Genomic DNA, 26,748 nt, shown 5'->3' on the forward strand with positions numbered 1-26,748 from the left:
TATTAGGAGTATTTTTCTCTCAAAAAATTTGTGGGTAGTTTTTACATTCTATTATCAGAGTCCCCAAAAGTTCTGTTTCCATACTGATACTTAAAACTTTTAATACTGACTACAGATACTTTAAAATTAGTATTATGTTACATCCAAGTCACATCAGTAAATTACTGGTTTTCATTTATCCATGGTAAGAAAGCACAAACTTTCAGAAGTGAGCAATAAATTAATTTATTCTCTTTTTAGAACTTTTTCACATTTATAGGCTGATGTGTTTAATACTTGCTGCTGTGGAAAATATCCACAATGTACAGACCAGCGACACTTCACTTCCAGAGCTCACCAAAAAGGAAAGGAGGAGTTTAAGAAGGAATATAATACAGGTAAGGCGGAGTGCACCCCTGATTTTACTTTTCCAGAAAGAGCCATAAAAGTTACTGGGCACCTGCAGTCTGCAAAAAGAGACCAGAGAGCGGTAAGTGAAAGTAGACTAAACACAAGTCCAGCGCTTTCTCTGTCATCTGAGTCCCCTCGCATCACGATCTCCATCAGGCCGGCAAGAGGAACGACTATCCCTTGACACACGTTTTTCTTCCTGTTAAACATGGAGTGACCACCGTCTTCCCATTCAGGTGGATGCCAGAGACTGATGCCCATCAAGGCTGGAACTGAAAGGTCGTTGTTTTCTTCATTAGTCAGCAAAACAACAAATTCCAGAGAATTAATTTCTCTCAGTGGCGTTGGTACTTGGCATGATAGCTTTTACTCTTTCTTCTCTGAAAACAGGCAAAGAACTCGCACATCTGTTACGATGACTTACTTAGATCCACAGTAAGACTTTACAAAGAGGAATTCTTGTAAGTGGAGAAAAGATAATGCAAACAGCAGGTTGCAGGCAGCGAGGGTTTGCGGGATGCAGTGCCCACGCAGCCCAGTCCCAACCCGCCTGACTCCCTCTGGCTCCGTGTTGTGGGCATCCTCTCTGAAGGGAAGGGCAAGTGACTTGCTATTTCCTTTGTTCTGACTGTGTGAAAAGTCTTCATTTTGAAAGTAGATAGAGGCCAGTGTTAGATTTCAAAGAGGTCACAGTGACAGTACATACAAAAGAACCAGATTGGGAAAAAAAAGTATTTTTTATATAAGTAATGAGATTACTGAGATTAAACAAACAAAAATGAATCTTCCTTAGAAATTATTGTCGCAATGGCTTGAATTTGGAGACATTAAATCAAAATGAAAGCTGCAAGTTGTTCACTAGTTTTCAAAATGCATTAAGTTTATTGGTAAGAAACATAGACTTCTAAATAGACGCAAAAAGCACTTACGTGTTTTCCCCAACTAAACTATTTGACTTTTGTCTCTCTGTTTAAAAAATTTTTTTCCACGTTTCAGGATGACTGTAGAAGAAAATAATTTGTGCTTGGCTGTTGTGGATATTACTGGTCAGGATGCCACCCACAACTAAAATTAAAATCCTTGATTTCATAAAAACCATATATTAGACCCATACGGCTTAAAATGCTTCAAAATGCTCTGAGGCAAACACAAAAACCTTTCTAGAATAAAGGTAATAATTCTTATTTAAAGTAATTATCTTAGATTTTAAATGCAGCATCAATAGTTCCATAAATATTTAATGTTCTTGATTAAACACTCATTTTTTTAAGGAAAAAAATTATCGAATATACAAAGATTGAATAGTTCATTTCTTAAAGGGTAAGAAGGTATCCAAAGAAAAGTTGCCATGGTGATAGTGGAAATATAGCCAGAGCTGACTAGATTTGTAAACCTGTGTTTTTTTCTAGGCAGGAGAACATCTAGAGGCATCAAGGTCTCGTAAAGGGACAGGTCTGCTATTTAGCGCCCACCTAAAACCGGTCCCACGTGCAGGTCACTGCAGCCCCAAAGGGTCAGCCAGGAGGTAAGAGAAGCTGTGCCACTGTATTTATTAAAAGTCGGAAACAGGGTATGCTATTTATGTTCACTGAGCAACTTTACATTTCTAAACCAATCCTGTTACAGGAAATTCTGTTTAATTCACAACTTCAGTTGTTAAAAGTATTTCACTCTGCAGTTCAATATTATTTTAAATAATACCATTGCTGTATTAGCTGAACTGATTTTATACATAACTTATCTTTTAAGATAATGTATTAGTTTCATATTAAACAAAAGGGCCCAGAGGTTTTACAATTAATTCTATTTCAGTGGTTTTCAGTATTCTATTGCAGGTACTAAACAAAAAAATAATAATACAAAGTATAAGCTTATCATCAATCCAAAGTCTTAACCTGGCTATACCAACTACCACTTCGTAGCAGGTTCGCTAAAAGCTGGGCTCTGCCCCTCCTTCAGTGACAGCCATGTTCATGCTATAGGGAGATGGAAGTGTGTGTGGCTCTGTAATTTAACAAATATTTGCAAGTCACTGGACTGACCAAAATCTAAGCAAAGTTGTCCCTAAGAACATATAGCTCAAAATGTCAATCTTCTCGTTAAGAATACTGAATACAACCCATGCTCAGGAAGCTGGCAGCTCCTTCTTATCCAGGTAGGAACTGACACACTGTGCCAGGCAATTTCTACGGGCCGTTAGTGTAGAAAAATAGAAACTATGTGAGCGCTCCCACAGGTGAGCCTGCCTCAGACCACTGCTTCCAGACAGTCACAACACATACACAGGCTATTTGGTCAGAAATAGAACATTCCTCGCCTCCCTGCCCTCACAAACCCATCAACCTCAAGTGTAAAATGGTGAGAACAAATTTTTCCTATAAAACAACTCTTTGGTCATGGACAAACTGAAAGATTTGAAATTTTCATTAGGATCCTGGAACAAGGTTTCTTTGTTTTTAATCTTCAAAAAATTAAGAACAACAAATAACAGCTGGTTTAATTGAAGTGGAATTTAAATCGAAAAGGTCCGCCTGAGCTGAAAGGATTGAAGCCTTGCCATGAGTTCCAGCTCCTGTGGAAAGGGCTGCCGCCGCCGCCTTGTTGGCTCTCCGCATCGAGGGGATCTTCTCCGTCATCAAACTTCTTCCTCATTTCTGTAAGAGGAAGCAGCAAAGTGAGACCAGGTACTGACTAAGGTGAGGGGATGGGACCGCGGACGTTACTTTTCAGTCCTCTAAACAGTTGTGCCCGATACTCAAATCTGGGCTCTCCCATGCCCACCCAGGTAGCACACTAGAGAAACACCAGTCACAGAGAAGGCGGTGAGGGCCAGGGTGGAAAATGGTGGCCACTGAAATTCAGGCCCCTAAATCTTCTCTCCTCACAAGAAGCTCTCCAAGGAAATGCTTCTCTGGAAAAAATGAGTAAGTGGAGAGAAGGAGACCTCCAAATGTCCTACCCTTCTGACTGACCCGTGTTACCAACCTACCCCGACAATGAAGTCAGCCCACACAACCTCCTCAACACACCAGGCTTCCTAGTGTTCACCATTAAAACGAAATAGAGCTAAGGTTCCTCAGACCTGAGGGCAGCGAGACCAGTGCAGACAAGTGGGAGAAAATACAGATGGCAGAAGAGCAAGCTAGTATCCTCAGAGATGAGAAAAAGCTATTTCATCCTTAAAGTAAGAACAGAGCTAAGAAAAAGGAACAGAGAACAAGAAAGAACTCTTAGTAATTAGAAATGCAGTTCTTTTCTCAATGCTTGCCTTTGTGACTGTCAGCTTCAACTCCCCTGGTTAGCTCCCTGCTGCCCTTAGAGCTCAGCGCCAGACTCCGTCCCCGGAAGATTCCCAGCTCCCTAGCTAATGCAGCTGCCCCTCCTGCACTGCACTAGCTAAGAGGATAGAATCATTCAGTGGATGTTGGGGACAAACAGTACATATCCTACTCACTAAGTACACTTGTGTCTCCCTTACTGGATTATAAATTACTTGAGAACAAAGGACTTTTTAACTTCAAATCCATAGCGTAGATTGTTCAAGAAAGATTTGTCAAATAGGCATAAAATGACTTCCTTCTATTTTTGTTGCATTTGTCTAGCTCAAGTCATAGCTTCTGCACCCAGTGACATGGAAAGCCACACAAAGCAGTACGAATTAGCTGAACATCAAATTCCCCCTGGAAATGTCCATGTGTTGTTCAATATTACCTAAATTCTTAGCTGTCTCACTCTTATTTTCAAGGCCATGTTAGCATATGACAAATCTAATGGACACTGATTTCGGGCAAGGTTCCTGGGGAACACACACATGGGCAGGGAGCCCCTGGGCTCAGACATGCTCTCCTCCCACCACCGCACCTTCCAGCCTTGTAACTGGTCTCCTGATCAAGCCCCTGTAGGTCTGGTACAAAGAATTCATCACTGATCTGCGGAGTAGGAAGGAACCTAAGAGATCGCCCTCACCACTGTGCTTTCATATCACAGGTGAAAAGAACAGAGGCCTAAAAAGTTTTTGTAACTTTTGTCAAGTAGAGATGAGAGGCCAACTAAGGCCTACTGATTCCACATTTGTTGGTGTTTTCACTGTGCTGTGAATATGAGGGTCCCTGGCCCTGACGGGGTACACCTAAAACTGGACTTCGGAAACTGCAAGGCCGGGACCAGTCACCAGCCCCCGAAGAGAGCCCCAGAGCTGCCTGCTGTCCGCTCTGACACTGCTTCTGAGACGGGCAAAGGAAGTCTCCGAGCGGTCACCCACTCAGCCATTTTGAGACAGGAGAAAACGTTCAAGTCAAGCAATACCTGGATCAGAGAGTACTTCTTTAGCAGCTGCTATGTCAATGAATTTTTTCTCAGCTTTCTTCTTTTCTTCTTCATTCTGGAAGTTATCTGGGTGCCACTGCAGTGCTAATTTTCGATATGCTTTAATGATTTCTTGCTTTTTGGCATTTCTGAGGGGCATTAAAATGATTAATAATTAGTTAAGAAGTACCCAACACACTGCCAGAAAAAAAACAGACAGTTAAGATCCCACTGGCAACCTAGCAGCCTGGTTTTCCCATAGTGCCAAAGGTGCCCTCAGCTGAATGTCTGATATACAGCCCTGGGTGATGATTACAGCTGGCCAGGCTGCCTTCTATACTCGTTCACTAAGGTGAGGATCTCACTGGGAATCAAAGTACTCCTGATCTTTACAATTTTCCCTTTAAAAAAAAAAAAATCACAAACTTTCTGAATTTCCAAGCTGCCATGATTTAATTCTCGGTATTGAGAGAGAGATTTGGACTCTTTGAACCCCACTTTTTTTGTTTCTGGATTAGCTTACTTTATAAGAACAATTAAAAGGTCGGTGATTGTTCAGAGAAAGTGGGTCTTATATTAAAACACATGGATATCTCTCAGTACCTGTAAGTTGATTCTAACAGTGCCACTTTATTTTAGGCGTAGAGACTGTTCTTTTCCCCATCCCCTCCCCACCTCCTGGCCCCACCAAAAGAAACCTCACTCCTACCTCTTTACCCTTAATAAATCCAGGCCTAGAACCTATTCATGCTACAGTGTCATATCTTTGTCACCAACTACTAATTCTCCATTGTTGCATTTCTAGTCTCTATCAAAATTGTAACATATGCAAAATAAGATAAAACTGTTAGTATAATCTATGAGTGAAATTACGTAAGGAAAGGAAATGAACCCGAGAGAGAAAAATGAGGAGCAATGATTAGCTTTAAAACAGTTGATTAAAAGTAACAATGTAAATTTTAAATTAATAATTCACCTTTTTACTCCCAAGATTTTATAATAATCTCGTTTCTGCGACTGTTTCAATAGTCTTTGTGCTTTCTCTAGACCTTCCCGAATCTGCTGATCATTTTCATTGTGTTCCTGAGCAGTTTCGTAATCCTGAATAGCTGTCAAAATATGTTTAAGATAATGCTGTTAAGAGGAATTACAACTTGTAACCTTTACTTATCCTGCGACATTGATACTGAAGACACCACCTGTAGCCCCTTCACGTTACGTCTGCTCTGGGCCTAAGTGAGACCACTCTGTAATTTTGTACACAAACTTACAAAAGGCATACATAAGGAGGAATTCAGTAGCTTATTACTCCCAGTCAGTACAATTCACTGCTATTTGTTTACTTGCCCACCCTCCCACATTATCCTCACACCTTTCAGGTGTTTGAGTATCAGCACTTCATACAAAGCAATCTCACCATCAGTAAGATTAAAATGACTGTTACCCGGGAAAATAATGGCAAAGAAAATCTGCATGGTCAGCTACAGGGTCCACAGCACAGAAGAATTAGAGGCTTAGAAAGGGAGCGAGAGAAACCACCAGCAATCAGAATCACTGAGTCACCCACAGATTCCAACACAGACTATTACAACCTGATTTTTAAGTATCAGTCAAAACAGAAAACCATACATACAGTCCTAGTATGGGAAGTCTGATACCAATCCATATTGTATCTCTTTTTTTAAATATTTAGAAAATACAAGGCATCTGGATCTCTAATGTCATGCAGGAAAGAGTGAACACAACAGGCCTGAGACTGTTAGCTTTAGAAAGGTCTGCTGGCAAGCTGGATTTCAGGAGTGTTCCCAACATTCCCAGGTAAGAATGCTGAAACTATACAAACAATGTAGTTGATGCTAAATGTCTTCTTTCCTTCTGGAAGTCTGGAATTTTGGTATGAACCAGGCAGGAGGTACCTACGTCACCAGCGCCCAATAAACTCCCTGGGCACCGGGTCTCTAACAAGCTTCCCTGGTAGACAGCACTTCACACGTGCTGAAGAATTAGCTTGTGCTGTATGGTTTCACAGAAAGAGATGCTTGGAATCTTCCACCTGTTTTCCTCTAAACTTTGCCCCATGAGCCTTCTCCCTATATTGAGCTGACTTTATATCTTTTCTGGAATAAATCTTAGCCAAATACAACTATATGGTAAGTCCCATCCACCAACACAAATTTTTCTCAATGTCCTCCCTGGACAGACATCTCAAATAATGGATTGTTGGGTTCAAATTCTAGTTTTTATGAAAATGCATTTCATTATGGGAAAAAGACATTCTCTGGATAACACCTCTGAATGTTCAGAGGTGTTATCCAGAGCTGTCTTTTCCCATAGCAAAATTGGCAATTGCTAATCCTGGAGAAGGTTTAGGAAGGCACCTTGGGCAGATTAAAATGAGAAAGGTATTGGGATAAGATCAACACACGTAGTTAGCCGCTACTATATAGAAGACCGAACCAACACTACCATTGGTCCATGGGGGTGGGGGAGGGCCTAAGCTTTTATCCTAATTCCTGCCTCAATGCATTAATATTAAATATTAATGTCACCCAACCCATAGTGACAACGTAAAATACCTTTGCAATTTAGTACACAAACCCATAATAAATAGTAGTGAGGTTTAACTTTGAATACCCATAGCACTTGATATCACAGCCTAGTAAGGAAATGTATTTTGAAGGAATTTAATCCAAGAGGAAAATGTTTCAATGCATGTAATTTTGCTTCTTATGCAAACTCTACATTCAAAACATGTTTTAAATCTTCAGAGTATCTCCCACAAAGCTGTCTTCTATATTCCTATATTAAAACTTAAGGTAGACACATTTTTTCTATATCGAAAAAATATAAAATTGTAGGTTTCCTAAATTCACAGGTAACTAATTAGAAACTCAATATGGATGATATAAGACTTCCCATGGACATAAACTATATAGATAAGTTTTAATTGTATTTCAGATTCCACTCTCCAAGGGGTAGCTTCAAAATAAAAAATGATACCCAGTTATGTTTATCTCATACGACACTGAGCAGCTGTGAAAAGTAGACTAAGCCAGAAACATTAAGGCCCTGAGCAAACAGTACAGTACATATTAGCTAATTCACTTTATAAACTCTGAATCTAAAACATTTTCTCCTACCCAAAGTTTTTCTTCCGTATTCCCCTCACTCAGTTCTTAAGGAGCAAACAACCAGATCAAGATGGCAGCGTGGATGATAAACCGGAGTTTGCCAGCCCTCCACCCCACTATCCCACGAAAATGACAAAAATATAACCACGCAGCACTGAACACAGCGGACAAGAATTTTGATAAGTTTCTGGCAGAGAGACTGCAAGTGGGATATTAATAATGAATAAGCCTAAGTAGAAAGGGCCACAGTCCACATATACATCGGAAGAGGCCCTCGCAGATTTGGAAGCCATTCTTGTCGGCCAAGGATCCCCAGCTTAGCACGACAGAGTAGCTTTAAGGCACCCATCAGGATAGTCTGTCGGATGACGGAAGAATGGCTGGGCGGCGCTCTCCTCGCATGTGGAGCAGCTATAGCATCAACCTCACCGGGGACCCAGAACCAGCAGAATGAAAGATGTGCTTCCGGCAGGCCCCTGATACAGCTTCCGGGACCGGGAGGAGATGCAGAACTGGGCCCACAGGCACTCAAGACCTCTACAACAGACCTGGAACAAACAAAGGAAAAGCAGTTCCATCCAGAATTTAAATACACCAAAGGGCTGCACCTGAGAAGTAAGAGTAAAATGAGTAAAGCCCTGCTCATTTTGGCAACTGGGCAAGATGGCAAGTGCCGTAGGGAAGTCTTCCTGTGAACGGGTCCTACCCACGTGAAGTCTGCAGTGAGCTCGCCAATACAGAGAAGCGTTTAAATGACAGATATGCACAGTTGCAAATGACTGCCCTTTCTCTCTTACACCACCAATCCATTACCAAATCCCAAATCAGCTTCCCTTCAACAGAATTTAACTACTTCTCACCATTTCCACAATTACCACTGTGATTTAGTCCATAATTAATGCACCTGAACAGCTGTAATAGTTTTATAACAGCTCTTCCCAGCTTCCGCCCTATTCCCCTAAACGTCTATCCTCGTACAATACAAGGACCTTAGAGAGCCTTTTAAATAGTACATCAAACTTTCAAGATAAATACGCCCATGGAACACAAATTTTCTCATCCTGGATATCATACAAAACAAAACAAGGTAAAAGGGGGCAGGGGAGCTCCATTTTCAGCAAAACAAAGAAACTGTACAAGGGCTACTAAAATTAGCTAATATCAGCCATGAATCCAAAATGAGGGGGGGAAGCAAATAGTGAAAAAGGCCCAATGGCAAGAGATCACAGAAAATGTCGGCAAAATACATTTTCCATTGAGTATGGACTCCTGTATCTTTTGCATATTCCAAGAACCATGACATCTAGAGCGGACATAGTGGAGAGAAAGCATAGACCTTAGTAGAGAAGAAAGGAAAAGAAGGGACTACAATAAGTGAGAATAACAGGGCACCACATCTCAGGAAACTGAGCAACTATGTGCTCTCTGAAGGTGAGGGCCTCACCCCAAATTGCAAAAGATACACCCCTTTGGTGTAGCAAAGGAAGTGGGCAGGGGGGCAGCAGGGCTGGCAGCAGACAACCTCCTGGACACAGTTTAGTTCAGAGAAGCAGAGGGCAGGGCTATACAGGAAGGCCATTTTAGCAGGAAGCAGAATGTCTGTGGAAACAGTGAAGCAGAGAGCATTGCAAGTGTGAAGTACAGAAGACGCCCTGTCCCCAGCGCCCTTTTCATACCCCCAAAGGACTTTCCCACAGGTAACTAGGAAAGGGTAATTCAAGTCATTCTGAGATGAGTAACATTTTTTAATGGCACAGCATCAATTCAAAGATACTTAATTTTAAATTAAAACAGGAAAAGTGCACCAAAACTTACCCAATGAATTTGCATCAGAACAATAGCCAAACAATATGTGACAATTCTGAGCAAACATCATGGCACGAATCATTAAAACTTAATTCAATCACCTCTATTAAGAGTAATCACAAAGCAGAATAAGAACTCAGCAAAGAGATAGCAAGACGAGGAGATAAAAATGTGAGTAGTCAAAATTCAAGAAAAATGACAAAAATTATCACCGAAGTGAAGATGAAATGAAGAAGGACGAAAGAGAAGTATATGGGGGAAAAAATAAGGACCCAACAAAATGGAATGAAAATAGAGTGTAGCTATAGATGACAGGCAAAGAGAATACAACTTATACATAATTAGACCTTTGAAGCAGAAAACCAAACCAACAGAACAAAACATTAAATTTAAGAAAACTTTCCTAAAATAAAAGATAAATCTATTCAAAGGGCATACATGTGCGTGATCAACTTTAACATATATCCTAGTAATTAACGCACTTGAAAGATAAGGGCTGTTTGGATGGCCAGGAAAACAAAAACAACAAAAAAACCTGGCCCCAGATTTTCCATAGCAATATTCAGTGCCCGAAAAGAATGGAACAGTAACTTCAAGATATACAGAAAATTTATGAACAAAGGATTTTATTACCTAGCCAAACCATCCTTCCAGTATAAAAGGTACAAACAGCTTTGAAGATAGAAGAAATCAGGAAAAAGTTTTCCCAGGAGACCCTCGAGGAAATTACTATAGGATGAACTCACTAAGAGAAACCTAAGAAACCACAGCCAAAAGAGGGATGGAACACATCAAATATATTTAATGTAGAACCAAGACTAAAACAAAACGGAGTTGTAGTGATAGAGTAGTATGTATGCCCAGACAAGACAAAAGGCATACAGCTAACAAAAAATGGAAGAAGAAAGGAGAGAGAAAATGAAAAAGTTAGTTCATTAGTTCCCACCAAGTACAGCTGAAGAAATCAAAGCAATCAGAAAATATCACACACTGATAGGCCAAAGGCAAATACTAGAGAGAAACTGATGAACAATTATTAAGTGATAAAGGAAAAGAAGAGAAATAAACATGCTATAATAATTTGTCCCTCACTGCAGGAAACTAACAGATATTGCCCAAAGAAAGAGGGCTACATTAACAAAACTATAAAGATAACCAAGAAAAAAAATGCATAAACCTTCCTATATATCAAAATGGTACACAAAATAATGCAAGCCAAATAGCAAAAATTCTCAGCAAAACAGAATGCCAGAACTCCGACCAAACACATCTGTCATATAAATAAATGTAAATGTGTTTAACTCTATTTAGAAGAATTTCGTATTGGAACACAAAGCAAAACCCAATTCTATGTAAGAGACACACTTGAAATAAAGTGATTCCAAAAAGTTGAAAATAAAAGAGTAAAACGGGTCAAATATATGGGTTGTGAACACAATGTAATATATAGATGATGGATTATAGAATTGTACACTTGAAACCAATATAATTTTATTAACCAATGTCACCCTAATAAATTCAATTTTAAAAAACGTATGGTCAAAGGTTCACCAGGCAAATATAAGAAAAGTTTGGTTCACATCTTAAATTAACATCAGATAATTCGAATTGAGGTAAAAAATATTAAACACCAAAAGGGGGGGGGGGGGCGCTTATAATGTTCAAGGCTAAAAATCATGAACATAATGCTGTGCATCAAACAAAACGTCAACATTTATAAAGCAGCAATTATGAGCGATACTAGGAGAGACTTAATGAGGGAGACTTACCTTTCTGTTCATCACAGATCAAATGGGCAAAAAAAAACAGGTAAGAAAAGGAAGACCGCACTAGAAGGTAGATTTGATTGATATGTCAGACTCTCCCGGAAACAAGAGCATTCACCTACTTTCAAATCCCTATGACTCATGAAGTCAACCATTTCAGGTAAAAAAAGAAACCAGTAATAAATTCCAAAAAATGGAAGTACTAAAATAAAAACATTCTCTGATCACAATGTTATAACACAAGAAATAATAAAACAGAAAATAAGTTTCCCACCTAAAAAAAGTTAAACTCTCCAACTCTTGAAGAAAAAGAAATATTGCAAAATATCTAGAAAATAATGAAAACATTAGTTTTCAGAACCAATAAGACACAGCTCAAGCAGTGCTAACAGGATAATTTATAGCCTTAATGGTTCAATAAAAATTAAAGGAGAAAAATTAATGTAATCATGATTCAAAATTAGGAAAGAATTGTAGGACAAAAACAAAATGAAACAGAATCAACTGATAAGTAAAAAGCCTTATTTCTTGGCAAAAATCTGTGAACACCTAACCTAATCAACCAAAGGAAGCAAGCAAGCTCAAATTCAAACAACTGAGAAATAACCATAAAAACAAAAAAATTAAAATAATGAGACTATTTCACTAAATTTTGTGCAAATAAATTTGAAAACTCAAAAGAGTAACTCAAACTAAATCCACAAGAGAGAAAATCTAAATAGAAATAGTGGCATAGAAAAAGTTGTCAAAAAGCTACCTCCTAATCAAGCAGCAGGCTTTCCATGGAGATCCCACAACACTTAAAATTTCCAAGAAATTATTTTTAAAATACCCTAAATAGTTTGCTATATTTAAAAGTCTGGGTTAACAATCATTTTTCCTCAGGATTTTCTAAGAATATTGCAATTCTCCCTTCTGGAATTGATAGGGGGGGAGCATGAGGAAGAGGTGCCCATCAGGAGAACATAACAGTCATAAATGTGTAGGCTGCTGATAGCTGAACTTCAGAATGTGCAAAGGAAACGTAGACACTATTAAAGGGAAAGACAGGAAAGTCTGCAATTCCCACAGCAGGTAATTAAACAGCTCTCTCCTCTCAGTAACTGATGGGAAAACTAACAGAATATGCATTATTTTCAAGTACACATAGGATATTCAGCAAGACAGATACCATCCTGAACTACAAAACCAGTCTACATAAATTTAAAAGAAAACAAATCTAAATAAATTTAAAAGAAAGAAAATCATAGAGTATGTTCTCTGACTATAATGGAATTAAATTAGAAATCAATAATCAGGTAACCAAGAAACCACCAAATATTTGAAAATTAAAATATATCTAAATAATCTATGCATCAAAGAAAAAAGAGAAATTAGAATATATTTCAGTGTGTTGATAATGAAAATAAAACAAAATGTGAGTAGTGCAGCTTTAAATGCATATATTAAAAATAAAAAAGGCCTAAAATCAATGAGCGTTCAACCTTTAGAAGCAAGAAACGCACAAAGTATACCCAAAGTAAGTCAGAGGAAAGAAGAGAAGAAATCAATAAAATAATAGAGAAAAATCATAGAAAACATTAACAGATCCATAAGCAGGTTCTTTAAGACCAACAATTTTGACTGAACTCTAGCTGCATTGATCAAGAGGAAAAATAGAAGATACAAATTATCACCATCAGAAATGAAAGGAGGAATAATCACTTCAGATTTTAGACAGTAAGAGAATATGATATTACAAATTTCATGCCAACAGATTCAACAGTGTAGATGAAATAAATTCCTTGAAAGACACAAGTTACATAAACTAACACAAGATGAAACAGAAAATATGAACAGCCCTATAATTGATAAAAGAAACTGAGTTCATCATCAAAAACCTTCCCACTAAGAAAACTCCAGGACCAAGATAATTTTACTGGTGAATTCTCTCAAACTTGAAAGAGGAAAAACACTAATCTTAACACAACTCTCTCAGAAAATAGAGATGGGAACAATTTCTAACTGTTGAGTCCGGCACAACCTTAACACTAAAATCTGACAAAGATAATGTAAAAGAAGAAGTTACAGAGCAAAATCCTTCAGGAACAAATATTACCAAATCAAATCCAGCAATATCTGAAAAGGATAATACATCATGTCCAAGAAGGGTTTATCCCAATAATTCAAGCTTGATAAAAACTTAGAAATGTCAGTGTAATTTACATTAACAGAATAAAGGAGAAAAATACAAATATATACATAACTTCTATAACTCAGTAACAAAAAGAAACAACACATTTTGTTAATTAGGTAAATATCTGAACATGTCACAAAGGGAGATATTTGAATATATAAGCAGAATATGAAAAAGTATTCAACAACCTTAGTCATCAAAAACACGTATCAAAGCCACGAGATGCTACACATCAAACTGTATAAAATTAAACAGAATGACAACACCAAATGTTTGCAAGGATATAAAGCAACTGGCACTCTCACAGACTTTATTGGTGGGAGTATAAAATATAAATTGCGCTTTAGAAAAGGGCCTAGTAGTTTCTTTAAAAACTAAGCATGCACCTTACCCTGTGCCTCAGCAATTCCACTTCTAGATACTGACACAAACTAAATGAAAGCCTTTCTAAAAAGGCCCTGCAGAATAATGTTCATAGCAGCTTTTTTCATAACCAGCCCAGGTGTCCATTACTATGAGAATGGACAAAGTGCTATAGTCACAAAAAGGCACGCTCTTCAGGGATAGGATTACAGTGAAATACTGAATGCCTTTCCTGCTTTCATAGTAGACAAGAAATAACAGTGCTTCCAGCCCACTAGCCGTTTTTAAAGTTTTATTAGAGCACATCATGTCCGTTTGTACTGTCTAAGGCTGCTCTTGCACAGCAGTGGCAGAGCTGAGTAGCAGCAATACAGACTGTGGTGCATAGAGCCTGTAGGTTTTACTCTGGGCCCTTTACAGAAAAAGTTTGCCAACTTTTGCTCTTCAGCAATAAAAAGGATTGAATTACCGATGCATGTAATAACATGAATAAATCTCAAAACCATGCTGAATAAAAGATGCCTTATACAAAAGAGGACATACTAATAGTTGATCCTTGAACAACACAGGGGTCAGGGGCACCGACCCCGCCCCCTACCCTGCACAGTCCAAAATCCATGTATAACTTTTGACTCCCCAATAACTTAACTATAAATAGCCTATAAGGTTGATTGGAAGCCTTAGTCATAAACAGTCGACTGACACTTGGTACATTATATGTACCACAAATGTAACAACAAAGTAAGCTAGAGAAAAACTTATTAAATTATTAAGAAAATCATAAGAGAAAATACATTTACAATGTTTACTGAAAAAAATCCGCATATAAGTGGACCCACAGTTCATACCCGTGTTGTTCAAAGGTCAGCTGCCATATGGTTCTGTTGATAGGAAGATCTAGAATTGGCAAAACTAAGCTATGATGGAGAAAATCAGAACAGTGGCTGCATCTGGGCGGCGAGATGGATACTGAATGGTAAGAGACAAGAGGGTAATGTAACACTTGTATTTCCTAGGAGTTTGGGTTTGACAAAGACTCACTCTTTTGATCAAAACTTTGGTCAGGTTCCTCTCAGTTCTGACTAAGAAGCAATCTTGGGCTTTTTCCTCTATCCTTGTAGAATCCAGTTTGAGCAAGAATCCTGCCAAGTCCATTCAGCTAAAACCCCCAACCCTGGTATTTGACCAAATTTGAACTTGATATCTGATCAAATTCCTCATCCCCTGTCCAGGGCTGCCTTCAGCAAGAGTTCAGTTGAGTCCCTCTAGAAAGAATCCCCCTTTTCCGTGATGTTTTCTTAGTCATTTTCCATCTTCTCACCCCCACGCTGCTCCTTGGTTATAATTCCCCACTTGTCCTTGACGGAGTCAGAGTTGAGCCCAATCTCTCGCTACAAGACCCCGCTGCCATGTTCCCTGTATCTATCATGATACTCCTCCCACCTCCCTTGAATAAAGTCTCCCATAAGGTCTTTTACAAATGCCATGAATGTTTTTTTTCCCTTTAACAGGTTGCACAGGTATTAGAACCCAAATTGGTATGCCTAAAATTTGTGCATTTCATTGTATCTAAAAATACCCCTTCCCCCAAAAAAAGGAAAACAGTAAACAAATTCTAGTTAATAATATACAAGTTGAAGTATTTGGGGGAAAGTAAATTAAAGTTGACAACTTTTTTTTGAAAGCAATCTAAAAAAGATGCACTGATGGATGGACCAAGGGATAAACAGATAAGTGTTGTGATAAAACATAGTAAAATGTTAATTTTAGAATCTAGAAGGTGAGGACATGAGTGTTCACTAAAATTCTCTCTATATGTGAAATTTCTCAATAAAATGTTGAAGGAAATGTTTACCTCCTGTGAAACTGTCATAATATAGATAATGAAAATCAAGTCTTCTACCACTGTTTTATTCATATTCATCCTTAGACAACAAAGGGAAAGTTTTATCCAAAAACATTTACAGCCTAATTACCATCACAGAAGTAGAAGAAAACTGTAAGCTCTGTCTGACATTAAAGAGGGCTGAACAATTTAAAATCAAACTTCCATCAGTGCTTCTTACAGTAGACCACATTCTAACATTGAACTCTGAGGGCAAGCCTAGCCATTATATTTTAAGCTGATTTGAATAGTGATGAGACAAACTATGTTTAATTCTGTACACAGGGACATGATGTATGGCCTGCACTCTAAATGAATCTGATATATCAATGTTCTCGATAAATGTGTTTATTGAAATTTTTAGTGGAAAAGAGATAATAGTGCTAAATAAAGAATTCCAGTTCCCATCGGATTATAAAATTTTATATCTCATGCTATAATTTCTCTTTCAACAGTTAAGAAATATCACCAACTGTGTTCAAAGCACTGGAATAGACAAACACAAATATAGGCCTTGTTCTGTGTACTTAGTCTGTTTCTACTTAAGATGGTTAAGAAATTTGTAGGGTATTTTTTCTTTCTTTTTTAAAGAAGCCATTTTACTATTTCAGGTCACACTTGTTTGTCTTGGGTAATCAGTTTTGTTAACTAGCAAATAAAATGGCCACACAAAAACCTGTCTATGGTCTACTTCCATCTATCCACACGCACCCTCTGTCCTGCTCCAGGGTGCCTGTCACCTCGGGGAAGGCAAAGGACCCTTTCATCCTCACCTCTGGGCTTCTGTACCAACTACAGCTTGTCCCACACCTGGAACATACTTCCCTATTTTTTTTTCCTTAATACTTTTCTCAACACTTGACGCTTTTGATCATTTGGAAATTAAAAAAACAGACTTTAAAGACCAAGCTATACATTAGTATTAAGCATCATTTTCTTTAAGAACTAAGCTGTCAAGTTTCCCTAAAAAAAGAATATTCAAGTTACAAAGGCATTTTTCAAATTATATTTAACAGGCTACACAATTTAGCTTTTTTTTAATAACTAAGCTTTTTATACTCTGCAGCTTCTCTAACTTCACAATTAGAGCTGAACGTTTATATACAGATGACAAAAGTACTTAGTCCAAAACTAACTGGAATACGAAACCTAGAGTAGAGCCATCTCACTGAGTAGACACAATAGCTCAAAAGTGAAAAAAACAAGTATGCTAATGGGCCCTTCCATGGAGATAACCTGCCTTATTGAAACATTCTTATGAATATTAAAACTTAGATTGATTGCATACATTTCAAGCCTCAATCAGACCTCAAGGACTGTACTACAAAGATGTCACACAAATAGTAGTAATCAGAGCTGTCATCGTTCCCAGGAAACCACTTAGGAGCAAGGTTCTAGTCAAATTGTGGAAAGCAGAAAAAGTGAATCATCAGTTTGCCTTAAAAAAGAGTACTACAAACTAACTGTAAGTGTAGTTATCTCCTTAGGACAGGTTTTATCACTGTTGCAGGTGCATTCTTATTGTATTTAAAAATTTTCCATGATTACTAACTTATATGACTATTTTTCATGACATTAATATTTAATACATATTATTTTAATAGCCACACACTCTTTTATTAAATAAATACTCAGCACCAAACTGAGAAACAAAAAGGATACCACAAAACAAGTTTCACTGTTTTCAATTTAAAATGACTTACCTGATTTGAAATAAAAACTTTACAATAAGAGATATAAGGCTCACTTCTTTTAGAAACCATCTCATTTAAATGTTCATAGTATATTGTCACATGAAGAAAGTCTTGTATTCAAAAAATATATATTACTGTACATGCCCTAGTTTTCTTCCAAAAACAGGGCACTGCCTTTTTTCAAGGTCCTTACAAGATCTAATAGGAACCTCTGTTATTTCAACTTAAAGTAGGGTAAGCAGCTATCATACTGTTATTAAATAGCTTAGGGGGTCACAGAAGATCATTTTATATTTAGGATTATAGGACATACATCTGTAGGCTGGATATATAATGTGTATACTGAGTATATGCATGGAATATGTATACATACATATACATGCATAGAATATATACTAATATATATGAATAGAAAAAAGTCTGAAAGATATAAATCCAAAATTAACAATGATTACCTCTGGATGATATGAAAGCTATAATTTAAATTTTCTATTTTGTTATTTATCTTTTCTAACTTGTCTACAACAAAGGAAGTCTAAAATTCTTATTTTTATATCCTACTGAACTGGTTTCAACAGAACTTTTTCCTTTCATTCCAGTTTTCTAAAATTGTCAAAATTTTCTTGTACTCTGGTAAATTTGTTCTAAACAACAGGATGTTAAACATGAGCTAATTTTCATATACATAAATTTTAGATATTGCAAATCAAATTCCTTATAGATTTACCTTCATCATACATTTCTTCTATTAAATAAGCCTCTGCTCGATCTTTCAGAGCATTCACATTGTCAGGTTCCATATTTAAAACTTCAGAACACACTCGAATAGCTTCAACAGGCTTCTCATCCTAAAAGTAAATGTGAAAAAAGATTTATGGTTGCTATTCCATATGTTAAGTTTTTACATTTCTGGGAGCAAGTCAACTGTTACCTTAGAAAAGCAATGGCAAATCCTTTCTTTTGAACGAATTGTATATTCGGAAACACTTGGCTCTGTTTTCATGACAGATTCATATTTGCTGGTCGCATCTGTGTATCTATTAAGTGAGCAAATCATGATGAGTAACAGTGAAATTCTATTTCCAGAGTCACAGAAAGGACCCACTACTCTTCACTGTATGTTGCTTAATCAGTTCACCTGAACAAGCACATGCCTTCAAACACTGCTTTTACCTTATTAATCTACAGTATCAAGGAAGGTACTATCTGCAAACTAAGAGGAGATAAAACATACGACCACAGAAAATGTATATGGACAAAGCATAGCTGTGAGTACCAATTAAACCAAGTGATGAATGTTTTTACAGAAAAACGCTCATGTTTTGGAACTGAGTAAAAAACTTTGTTAATGTCTCACTTACATGGAGCACTTTCAGCAAAACAGAAATAAGGTTTTATTTCTTGGTCACTATACACTTTCATGAAATAATGGAGCCCATTATATACATGCTATTTTATATCATGAATGTTAATAGTCACAATTAAGTACAATGTACTTTCTTGCAGAGGGAACCTGCTTAAATTCCTAACTTTACTAGATTTCTAAGAACAATAAAAGCTATTTCAACATTTTTTGAAAACTGGTGGAAAGTACTAGTCACGTTATACATTAAGAATTAAGTTACTTTCCTCAGTAATGGCAAACTGAGCTATATTTATATATTTATATGCCACTGTGGCACATTATTCCCAGTGTGCTGCGATCCTCCCTTTTAAATTCTGATGTATTAAAACACAGCTTTAAATACAACATTTTAAACAGAGGCTAGCTATCAATGCCAAAATCCTAGTTGGGATATTGTTCTAAAGTTTTCCATGATGGTAAAACAACTGGAGGAAACTCCAGAGTATGTGAGACCTTGCTTTACTTCTTATAACTACACGTGAAACTATAATTAGCTTGAAATAAAAAGTTCAATCAGAAAATACTGCACTTAAAAAACAGGCTAGCTTATGAGAAGGTGGAAATGTACTTTCCCCAATTTGTCCAGCTAGGTACAATTAAATACCACAGACATTATATATATGTGTGTGTGTGTGTGTGTGTGTGTGTGTGTGTGTGTGTGTGTGTGTGTGTATGTGTGTATAAATATATGTATATACGTGTGTATATTTATTTACACACACACATATATGTATATATATACATATACATATATACATATACATATACATATACGTATGTGTGTGTGTTTTGTGTGTGTGTGTGTTTTGTGTGTGTGTGTGTGTGTTTTTTTTAATATGACAGACTCAGAAAGGGGGAGAGAAGAAGGTAGACCAGCTAGGAACCTCTGGACCTGAGGGAAAACACAATGTGTTAAGTCCCTGCATTTCTTTTTTGCTTCATATATCCCAGACTTGGAGCTATATACTCTGTATACATCGCTATCTAATTTTAATAATCAATTTATACGTCTGTCTCCCACGCTAAACTATGAGCTTCTTAAGACCAAAAACTATAGTCATACGTATTTCATCACCCCTAGTACATAGTCAGTGCCTGATACAGGAGATATTCAATAAATATTTGGTGAAATATAAATAAACCTGCTGATAACAATACTATTATTTATATTCTGCCTTTTAAAAAAAATGCACAGTTGGGGTAGTTTTGCTAAGGCCCAGTGCTACCTAGGATACTCCATCCTCAATAGCTAAATAGTAAAAGAGCAAGTAGTTCAACTGTTCTCCTGTGCCAACAAAAGACACATGAGGAAATGCTAGATAGTCTAGACAAACATATTCTTACCTGCCATCTCGAATGAGCTCTTCAGCTGACGCAATCAGCTTATTAAGTTTCTTTACTTGTTTATAGTGTGCAAAACACCTTTTATGATCCTGGTCAAGTTTAAGACATTCACGAACTTCACTGCTCATGTATTTAAAAAGAAAAAAATATTCCAAGTCAAATGAGTAACTTTCCATACTAAATACAAAAATCACAATAAAAGGTATTTTTTGTTTGTAACAATTAAACAAAACATACTGGCTTAATAATACACTTTTATATATGATGTACCATTCACACATTAATTCAAATGAAAATGGCTTTAAGTTATACATTATTTTCCATTTTCCTTCTACAAATATTATGTATCTCCTATTTATTTTAATAAGCATACTTCATAAAAATAAACTATGTGGAAATAGAATAACTTAGGGATAACACAAAATATATAAAAGGATATGGACTATGAAAACCTCAAACATAATTTTATTAATATAAAATGTAAAAGAATGGGATGACTATCTTACAGCCAACGATAAAATGATGATGAGATGTGTATGTCACTAGAACTGACCTGAGGGACAGTTCATGGTCTCCTAGTTGGTAGTACAGTGTGCTGATCTTATAAAAAGCCTCAGTGTTGTCATTCTTCAATTTTGATGCAGCTTTTAAGTCACTTATCGCTTTCCTAGGTTCCCCTTCTTTTATAAAACATTCAGCTCGAAGTTCCCGTAGTTCTGCATCCCAAACACAAACCTTGAGAAACGAAAGAACTAGACTTTAAAAAACAGTAAGTTATGCATATTTATACTTACATTCCACATATTTTGTGTACATATTTATCAACATAAAACATCTTCAATTAATGTGATTTCTATATGGTAAATAGTATTTAAAAGTCTGATACAATTTAGATATGACAAAAATAATTAGATGTGACAAAATAATTTCTTCAAGGACATCTTAAATAAATTCTAATGGGGAAAGATATATATACTAACAAGGCCCTTTTCCGACCTCCTTCAATTATATAATTGTAAAATGTTGAAAATAAGAATACATGGAAAGTTGTTCCCAGTAAAGCATATCTGATTTTGAAGAAAATATTCTGTAATCAGATTTTTGTACTTAATCAACAATTCTAATTTCTAGCATCAAAAAATAAAATCTGGGGGTGGCCAGTTAACTCAGTTGGTCAGAGCGTGGAGCTAATAATACCAAGGTTGCCGTTTCAATCCCCGCATAAGCCACTGTGAGCTGCGCCCGCCTTAAATTTTAAAAAAAATAATAATAAAACAAAATCTGGTTCTAACTTTGTAAAATATTTTTGTTCCACTAATAACGAAATGAAATTCTCTTTTCTAAAATGTCATCTCCTTGAAATTAAACTCTCATATCATAAAAAGAAAAGAGAAAAACTATTTGAGAAGGTTGAGGCTTCATCATTTCTATTTTATTGAAAAACTGAAAATGTTTAGTAAATGTACTAGTATACTTCAAAATGTAAACCCAGAAACTCACCAATAAGGCCTGTGGAAATTTCTTTACATATATCTTAGAGCTGTTCTAAAGTCATGTCTATTTTTCACACATATTATCAAAATCAACATATATACATAAATATCCTGAACAATAAGCTAGTTCAGAATAGATAGTCTAATTACTGGAAGGTAAAAATTGTAACTTTATTTTTCTTTAATAAAGGATTTGCAAAATAATTTAGTAAAATGTGAATTCCACTGGACTACATCACATGATTTCCTCTATAAAATTATCAAAGAAGTGCCCATTATGCATGTATCACAAGTTTACTGCCAAAATTAAATGAAACTACATCAAAGTGCTATGAAAGTGATAAATATGGATTACAATTGCTTTCATTTGAAAACTTTAGACTTCTTTCTGAAAGCATTTTCATTAAGTCCTTCAAAGGCAAGGAAACTGTAGACTTAAATTTCCCAATCTAGAACCATCTGGATCCTATCAACTGTTCATGTGCCTTCTTCCCTAGAAACTTCTCACTTTAAACATTCCTATTTCCTCCCAAACATTATTTTTCCTTTTTCTTAACCAACTCTTTCATCCTTTACCCCCTTATTTAATCTCTAAATCTTCTCCCTGCACCAAAAATTAAATAAAGTCAAACAATAATAGCAAAGCAAGCAATGTATAAAAATATGTAACTCCCACTCCAAAGCACATTCAATACACTTACTGAAAAGTTCAGTTCCAAATCTTGTTCTATATAAACACCATCTTTCACTTAAGAGCTGAAAGGCCAAGGACCAATCTGATTTTTACCCTATCCCGGTTTTTTTGTGGTATATAACAAGTCAAAGTGTATAAACATGCCTTACAGTAAAAAAGCAGTAAGTGTTAGGATTGTCAGTTGTAGTATCTTAGACACTTACCTCTAAAATCTTATCAAGGAAGGTTATAGCAGCGGCATAATCCGAGCTTTCAAAAGCATCCAGTGCTTGTGACCGCAAATGCTGCATTTCATCAGATTTTGTAAGTTGGGACTGGGCTTCCTTTTCTTCATTTTCACTTGGATTAGACTTAAGCTATAAGAATAATAAGAAATTAAACAGGTTTTTTAATCTCTTAAGTCTAATATCCACAGTATACACACAGGTCTGACCATTCCAAATACTTCTGTGCATTGAGGGAGACAGGTAGAGACACTGGCAAAACTGGCTTGTCTGAGGACTTGCTTCTGCTGCTGCCCCAGGGGAAGCAACAGCAAAAACATCTTCCACCAATACGGCACACAGAGCGAGCAGCGGCGCTAGGGTCTACAGCCCTGGCTCCCCCAAATTGTACCAGGAAGCAAATATATTCAGGGATGGGAAAAGGTAGAGAAGAATGAATAATAAGGAAAGCACTTTCTCACATTCTGAAGTATAGCTCTAGTGCAAATAACTAGTTTTATGTATTCTGCCTTCTAGTTATACTTCCTATTTTTAAAAAAAATAATGAAAAACACAGGGAAACTGAGGGAGAGAGCATTTTGTTTTGTTTTTTAGAGATTATGGGATAGAAAAAGATTTGATACTAGAGGGACTAAGACGTAATAAGAAAGGAAGAATTTACAGCGTAAAAGAAGAGTAATACCTTATTAAAAGGCCTATGTGGTTTTAAGAGGTTTACAATTGTCTCTGTTTTCAAGTTATCGAGGTATAATTCATATACCATAAAATTCACTCATTTTGAATGCAATTCTATGATTTTTAATAAATTTACCACATTTGCAAACCTTCACCACAGTTTTAGACCATTTCTGTGACCTCAAAAGATCCCTTGTGTCTGCTTCCAGTTCGTCCCCACTCCCAGCCCAGTCTCGTGCAGTGACTCTGAATTTCTTCCTCCAGATAGAAAATCTTAAGCTTAATGGCTCAGAAAAATTGGGTACTTACATTAAAAAGCTACTGACTTTTTGGGGGACTTTTTTAAGATTAGAGTTTATATGCAATAATTCCTGAAATCGAATATCCTTATTTAAGATGGGAATTGTAGTTGATGGGTTCCAATTTTAGGTGAGGCGCAGATAACCAATTTTTCTAGAAATGTTTCTCCTTCAATGGACCAATCATACTGCTTCCCCTTTTAGTAGATTTGTTTTTTTAAAAAAACACCTCCATAGCCGCCTCGTAGGAGAGAATACTCCAAACAAGAAACCTTAAGATTATTATCATTTGGTAGAGGCTCTACATTTCACCGATTGTTTTTAGGATACTTTAGTGATTTTACTTTGTCTGTATAACCCGTTGACTTTCGAAGGACTCCAAGTATTCATGGCTAAGTAGGAATTTGATAACCTCAGCTCACTATGGGGAGGACTGTCCCTGCATGACTGAATTACCCAGCTAGAGGGGTTGCTTTAGGGTCAGGGCATGCTTGCCTAGGACTTATCCTTGGGGTGCTCTTGAGTACTTCTGAAAGACCACACTGGAAGGGGTATAAATTTGTGTGCGTTGTCACTCTGCTCTCGGTAAAAGTAGTTTATTGGTAAGTTGCACTACTGCTCCTTTTTAGAGAGAATGTATAAGACAGCCACTTCTGGGTGGAATTTGCATCTTTTCTCTCCTAAACTTTACAGTCTAATATATTCCACACAAGTTTTCATGTTGGAAGGTGAGGGAGGGGAAAGCCCTAAATCTTAAGGTTGAGGATGGAGACCTCAGCCTCACTCCATGCTCAGGCAATGGGAATAGGAAAGAGGGAATGAGCTTAGGTCATCTGGGCCTCCTGGGGGCTGGGAGGGAGGGAGGAGGGAAAGGAGGGGATTCTTCCAAGGAGGGAAGAAAAGAGTTTGAGAAAAAAACTAAGGACTTACTTATAATCCTAGACAGTTTCAGAGGGTTAAACAAGAGGAAGATTCTTCTCTCTTTCCACAAGGTTGCTGCCTCCTCCCAATTGCCCTCTCGTGTTCCAAGATATTAATTTACATGTAGAAATACTGGACCCTACTAGTATTTCCCTCCCTCCTTTTTTCATTTGATATTCCTTCTGTTCTTTAATGTCTTACATTTCTGACCCTTTCAGCCAAACCTCTTCCTATGACAATATTTTATTTCTTACCATTTACTGTGGTCACTTAGCTTTTGGATAAAAACCAGTAATAGTTATCGCATAGGGGTTGTGGAAAGAGGCAAGCTGCTCTCTTTAATAGAAATCCCTATTTCTGAGACCTCAAATGCAAACAGTGGATTGGTGGCCCCAAATGATCCCCACCTTCTGGAACTGAAGTCTTTGTGTGATCCCCTCCCATAGGGTATGGGATGGAGCTGTAACTTTTTAACAAACAGATATGACAAAGGTGGTAGGATGTCACTTCCCTAATAAGGTACAAAACATTGTGACTTCCATCTTGCTAGTAATCTCTTTGTCTTGCTGTCAATCTCTTGCCTTCTCACTTGCTCACTGAATGAAGTAAGCTGCCATGCTGTGAGATGCTTCATGGAGAAGCCCACATAAGAAAGAACCAAAAGAACCTCTGGCTGAGGCCTTAGTCTAACAGCTCGAGAGAACTAAATTCTGCCAACAACCAAGTGAGTTTGGGAGACATTCCTCACCAGCCAAGCGTCCAGATGACACTGCAGCCTTATCTGACATCTTGACTACAGCCTGTGAGAGAGCCTGGAGCAGAGGATCCAGCTAAGCCTGCCCAGATTTCTGACCCCGTGGGCTGTAAGATCACAAATGCATGCTGCTTTAAGCTGCTAACTGGGCAATTTGTTAAGCAGCAATACATAACTAATAAGGTACCATTTTTCAATGGCCAGGTGAATATTTCCAAACAGATTTTGTATTATTAATGTTTTAAAATAAAGTCTGAATGGAGAAAAAAACAACTAAACCCAAATCCTGACTTTATTCATTATTATTTGCATTTTCTTCACCAATCAAAGGAGGGATAATAGTGATTACTATTGAAGAGTAGTGATTGTGAAATTAAGATACTTTGTATAACACACAGCAAGTACTGCAAAAAATGATAATAAAAATTTCAAACTCCTTTTTTGAACTTTCTGTAACATATAAACTCATGTATTCCCTACAGCAGTGATTGTCAGAAGTAACAAATGACCACATGCACTGGTTACAGCAGGAGTCACTGGTAGCTCTGAGACAAACTAAACTACCTAAGATCCTGTTTAGACTAGGACAGCGGGTATGGACCTGAAGTGATGCTTATTTATAAGAGACTCTGGCTGCAGAGTCATCTGTATACATAAAATATGAGAGTATCACTGGAGCCAGAAAGAGATTAAGCATATTCAAACTTCTCCATTATGTAAAATGTAGCTGAATATATCTATTTAGTTGTATATAGTTCTTTATTAGTAAGATGAAATCTTGAGTATGTTTAATAGGCTGGTAAATGCTCTTAAATACCAAAAAGCTCGTTTAAGAACATATAAAGCAAACAAGTTATTATGTATCATCTGTATTCATAAATCTTTAAAAATTAAAGTATAAGAATTATTTAACTGGTAGAGATAAAATATAGTCATAACATAATTTTTTTCAAACCAGACCTAGAAATCATCCATTTTATGGTACCAAACAATAAAGACAGAATTGTCAACTATTCAATTTCTACACTTCACAATGAGACAGATGAGGTCCTGGAAGGTGAGAACTTTACAAGGCCACTTTATACTTTTCTTCTAAGAGGTAACCAGTATTATCAGTTTCTTCATATCTTCCCAGAGGGTTTTGTCTGTGCACAAGCGAGTAGATGTTTTCTCACTCTTTTTTTAAGCAAATAGCAACGGTGTTCTGCGCTATGTGAAACACACACGTCTGAGTCCTGCACCCATATTCTACAGGAAAAGCCTTCAAAGGATGCACACAGACAGTTGCTAATTATAGTAGAGGCAAAACCGTACAATGCTTAAGAGTGCAGGTTCTGGAATCTCAAAATCTACTTGCTTACTAATGGTGTAACCTTGAGCAAGTTACTGAACTTCTCTAACCCTCAATTTCCTCCAATGTAAA

At 36.9% G+C, this 26,748-nt stretch overlaps 1 protein-coding gene and 1 long non-coding RNA gene across 2 annotated transcripts in view; one reads left to right on the forward strand and one right to left on the reverse strand.

The window, feature by feature from the left end:
* Nucleotides 1-209: 209 nt before the first annotated feature.
* Nucleotides 210-26,748, reverse strand: part of DNAJC3 (DnaJ heat shock protein family (Hsp40) member C3) — a 64,924-nt gene continuing 38,385 nt past the window's right edge. The window contains exons 5-12 of the mRNA XM_019737175.3: nt 22,656-22,808; nt 20,819-21,000; nt 20,266-20,385; nt 18,448-18,553; nt 18,244-18,364; nt 5,672-5,804; nt 4,696-4,844; nt 210-3,044 (exon numbers count right to left, since the gene is read on the reverse strand). Of these exons, the coding sequence (XP_019592734.1) occupies nt 2,887-3,044; nt 4,696-4,844; nt 5,672-5,804; nt 18,244-18,364; nt 18,448-18,553; nt 20,266-20,385; nt 20,819-21,000; nt 22,656-22,808 (1,122 nt within the window). The 3' untranslated portion in view covers nt 210-2,886. The remainder of the gene's footprint in view (nt 3,045-4,695; nt 4,845-5,671; nt 5,805-18,243; nt 18,365-18,447; nt 18,554-20,265; nt 20,386-20,818; nt 21,001-22,655; nt 22,809-26,748) is intronic.
* Nucleotides 6,387-25,690, forward strand: LOC141571014 (uncharacterized). Its single transcript, XR_012495466.2, has 3 exons — nt 6,387-6,513; nt 18,603-18,784; nt 25,178-25,690. It is a non-coding gene; the product is annotated as an uncharacterized LOC141571014 (long non-coding RNA).

Source organism: Rhinolophus sinicus, chromosome 16, assembly GCF_057876585.1.
Source record: "Rhinolophus sinicus isolate RSI-liver-muscle chromosome 16, RSI-T2T, whole genome shotgun sequence".
NCBI classification, from domain to species: Eukaryota; Metazoa; Chordata; class Mammalia; order Chiroptera; family Rhinolophidae; genus Rhinolophus; species Rhinolophus sinicus.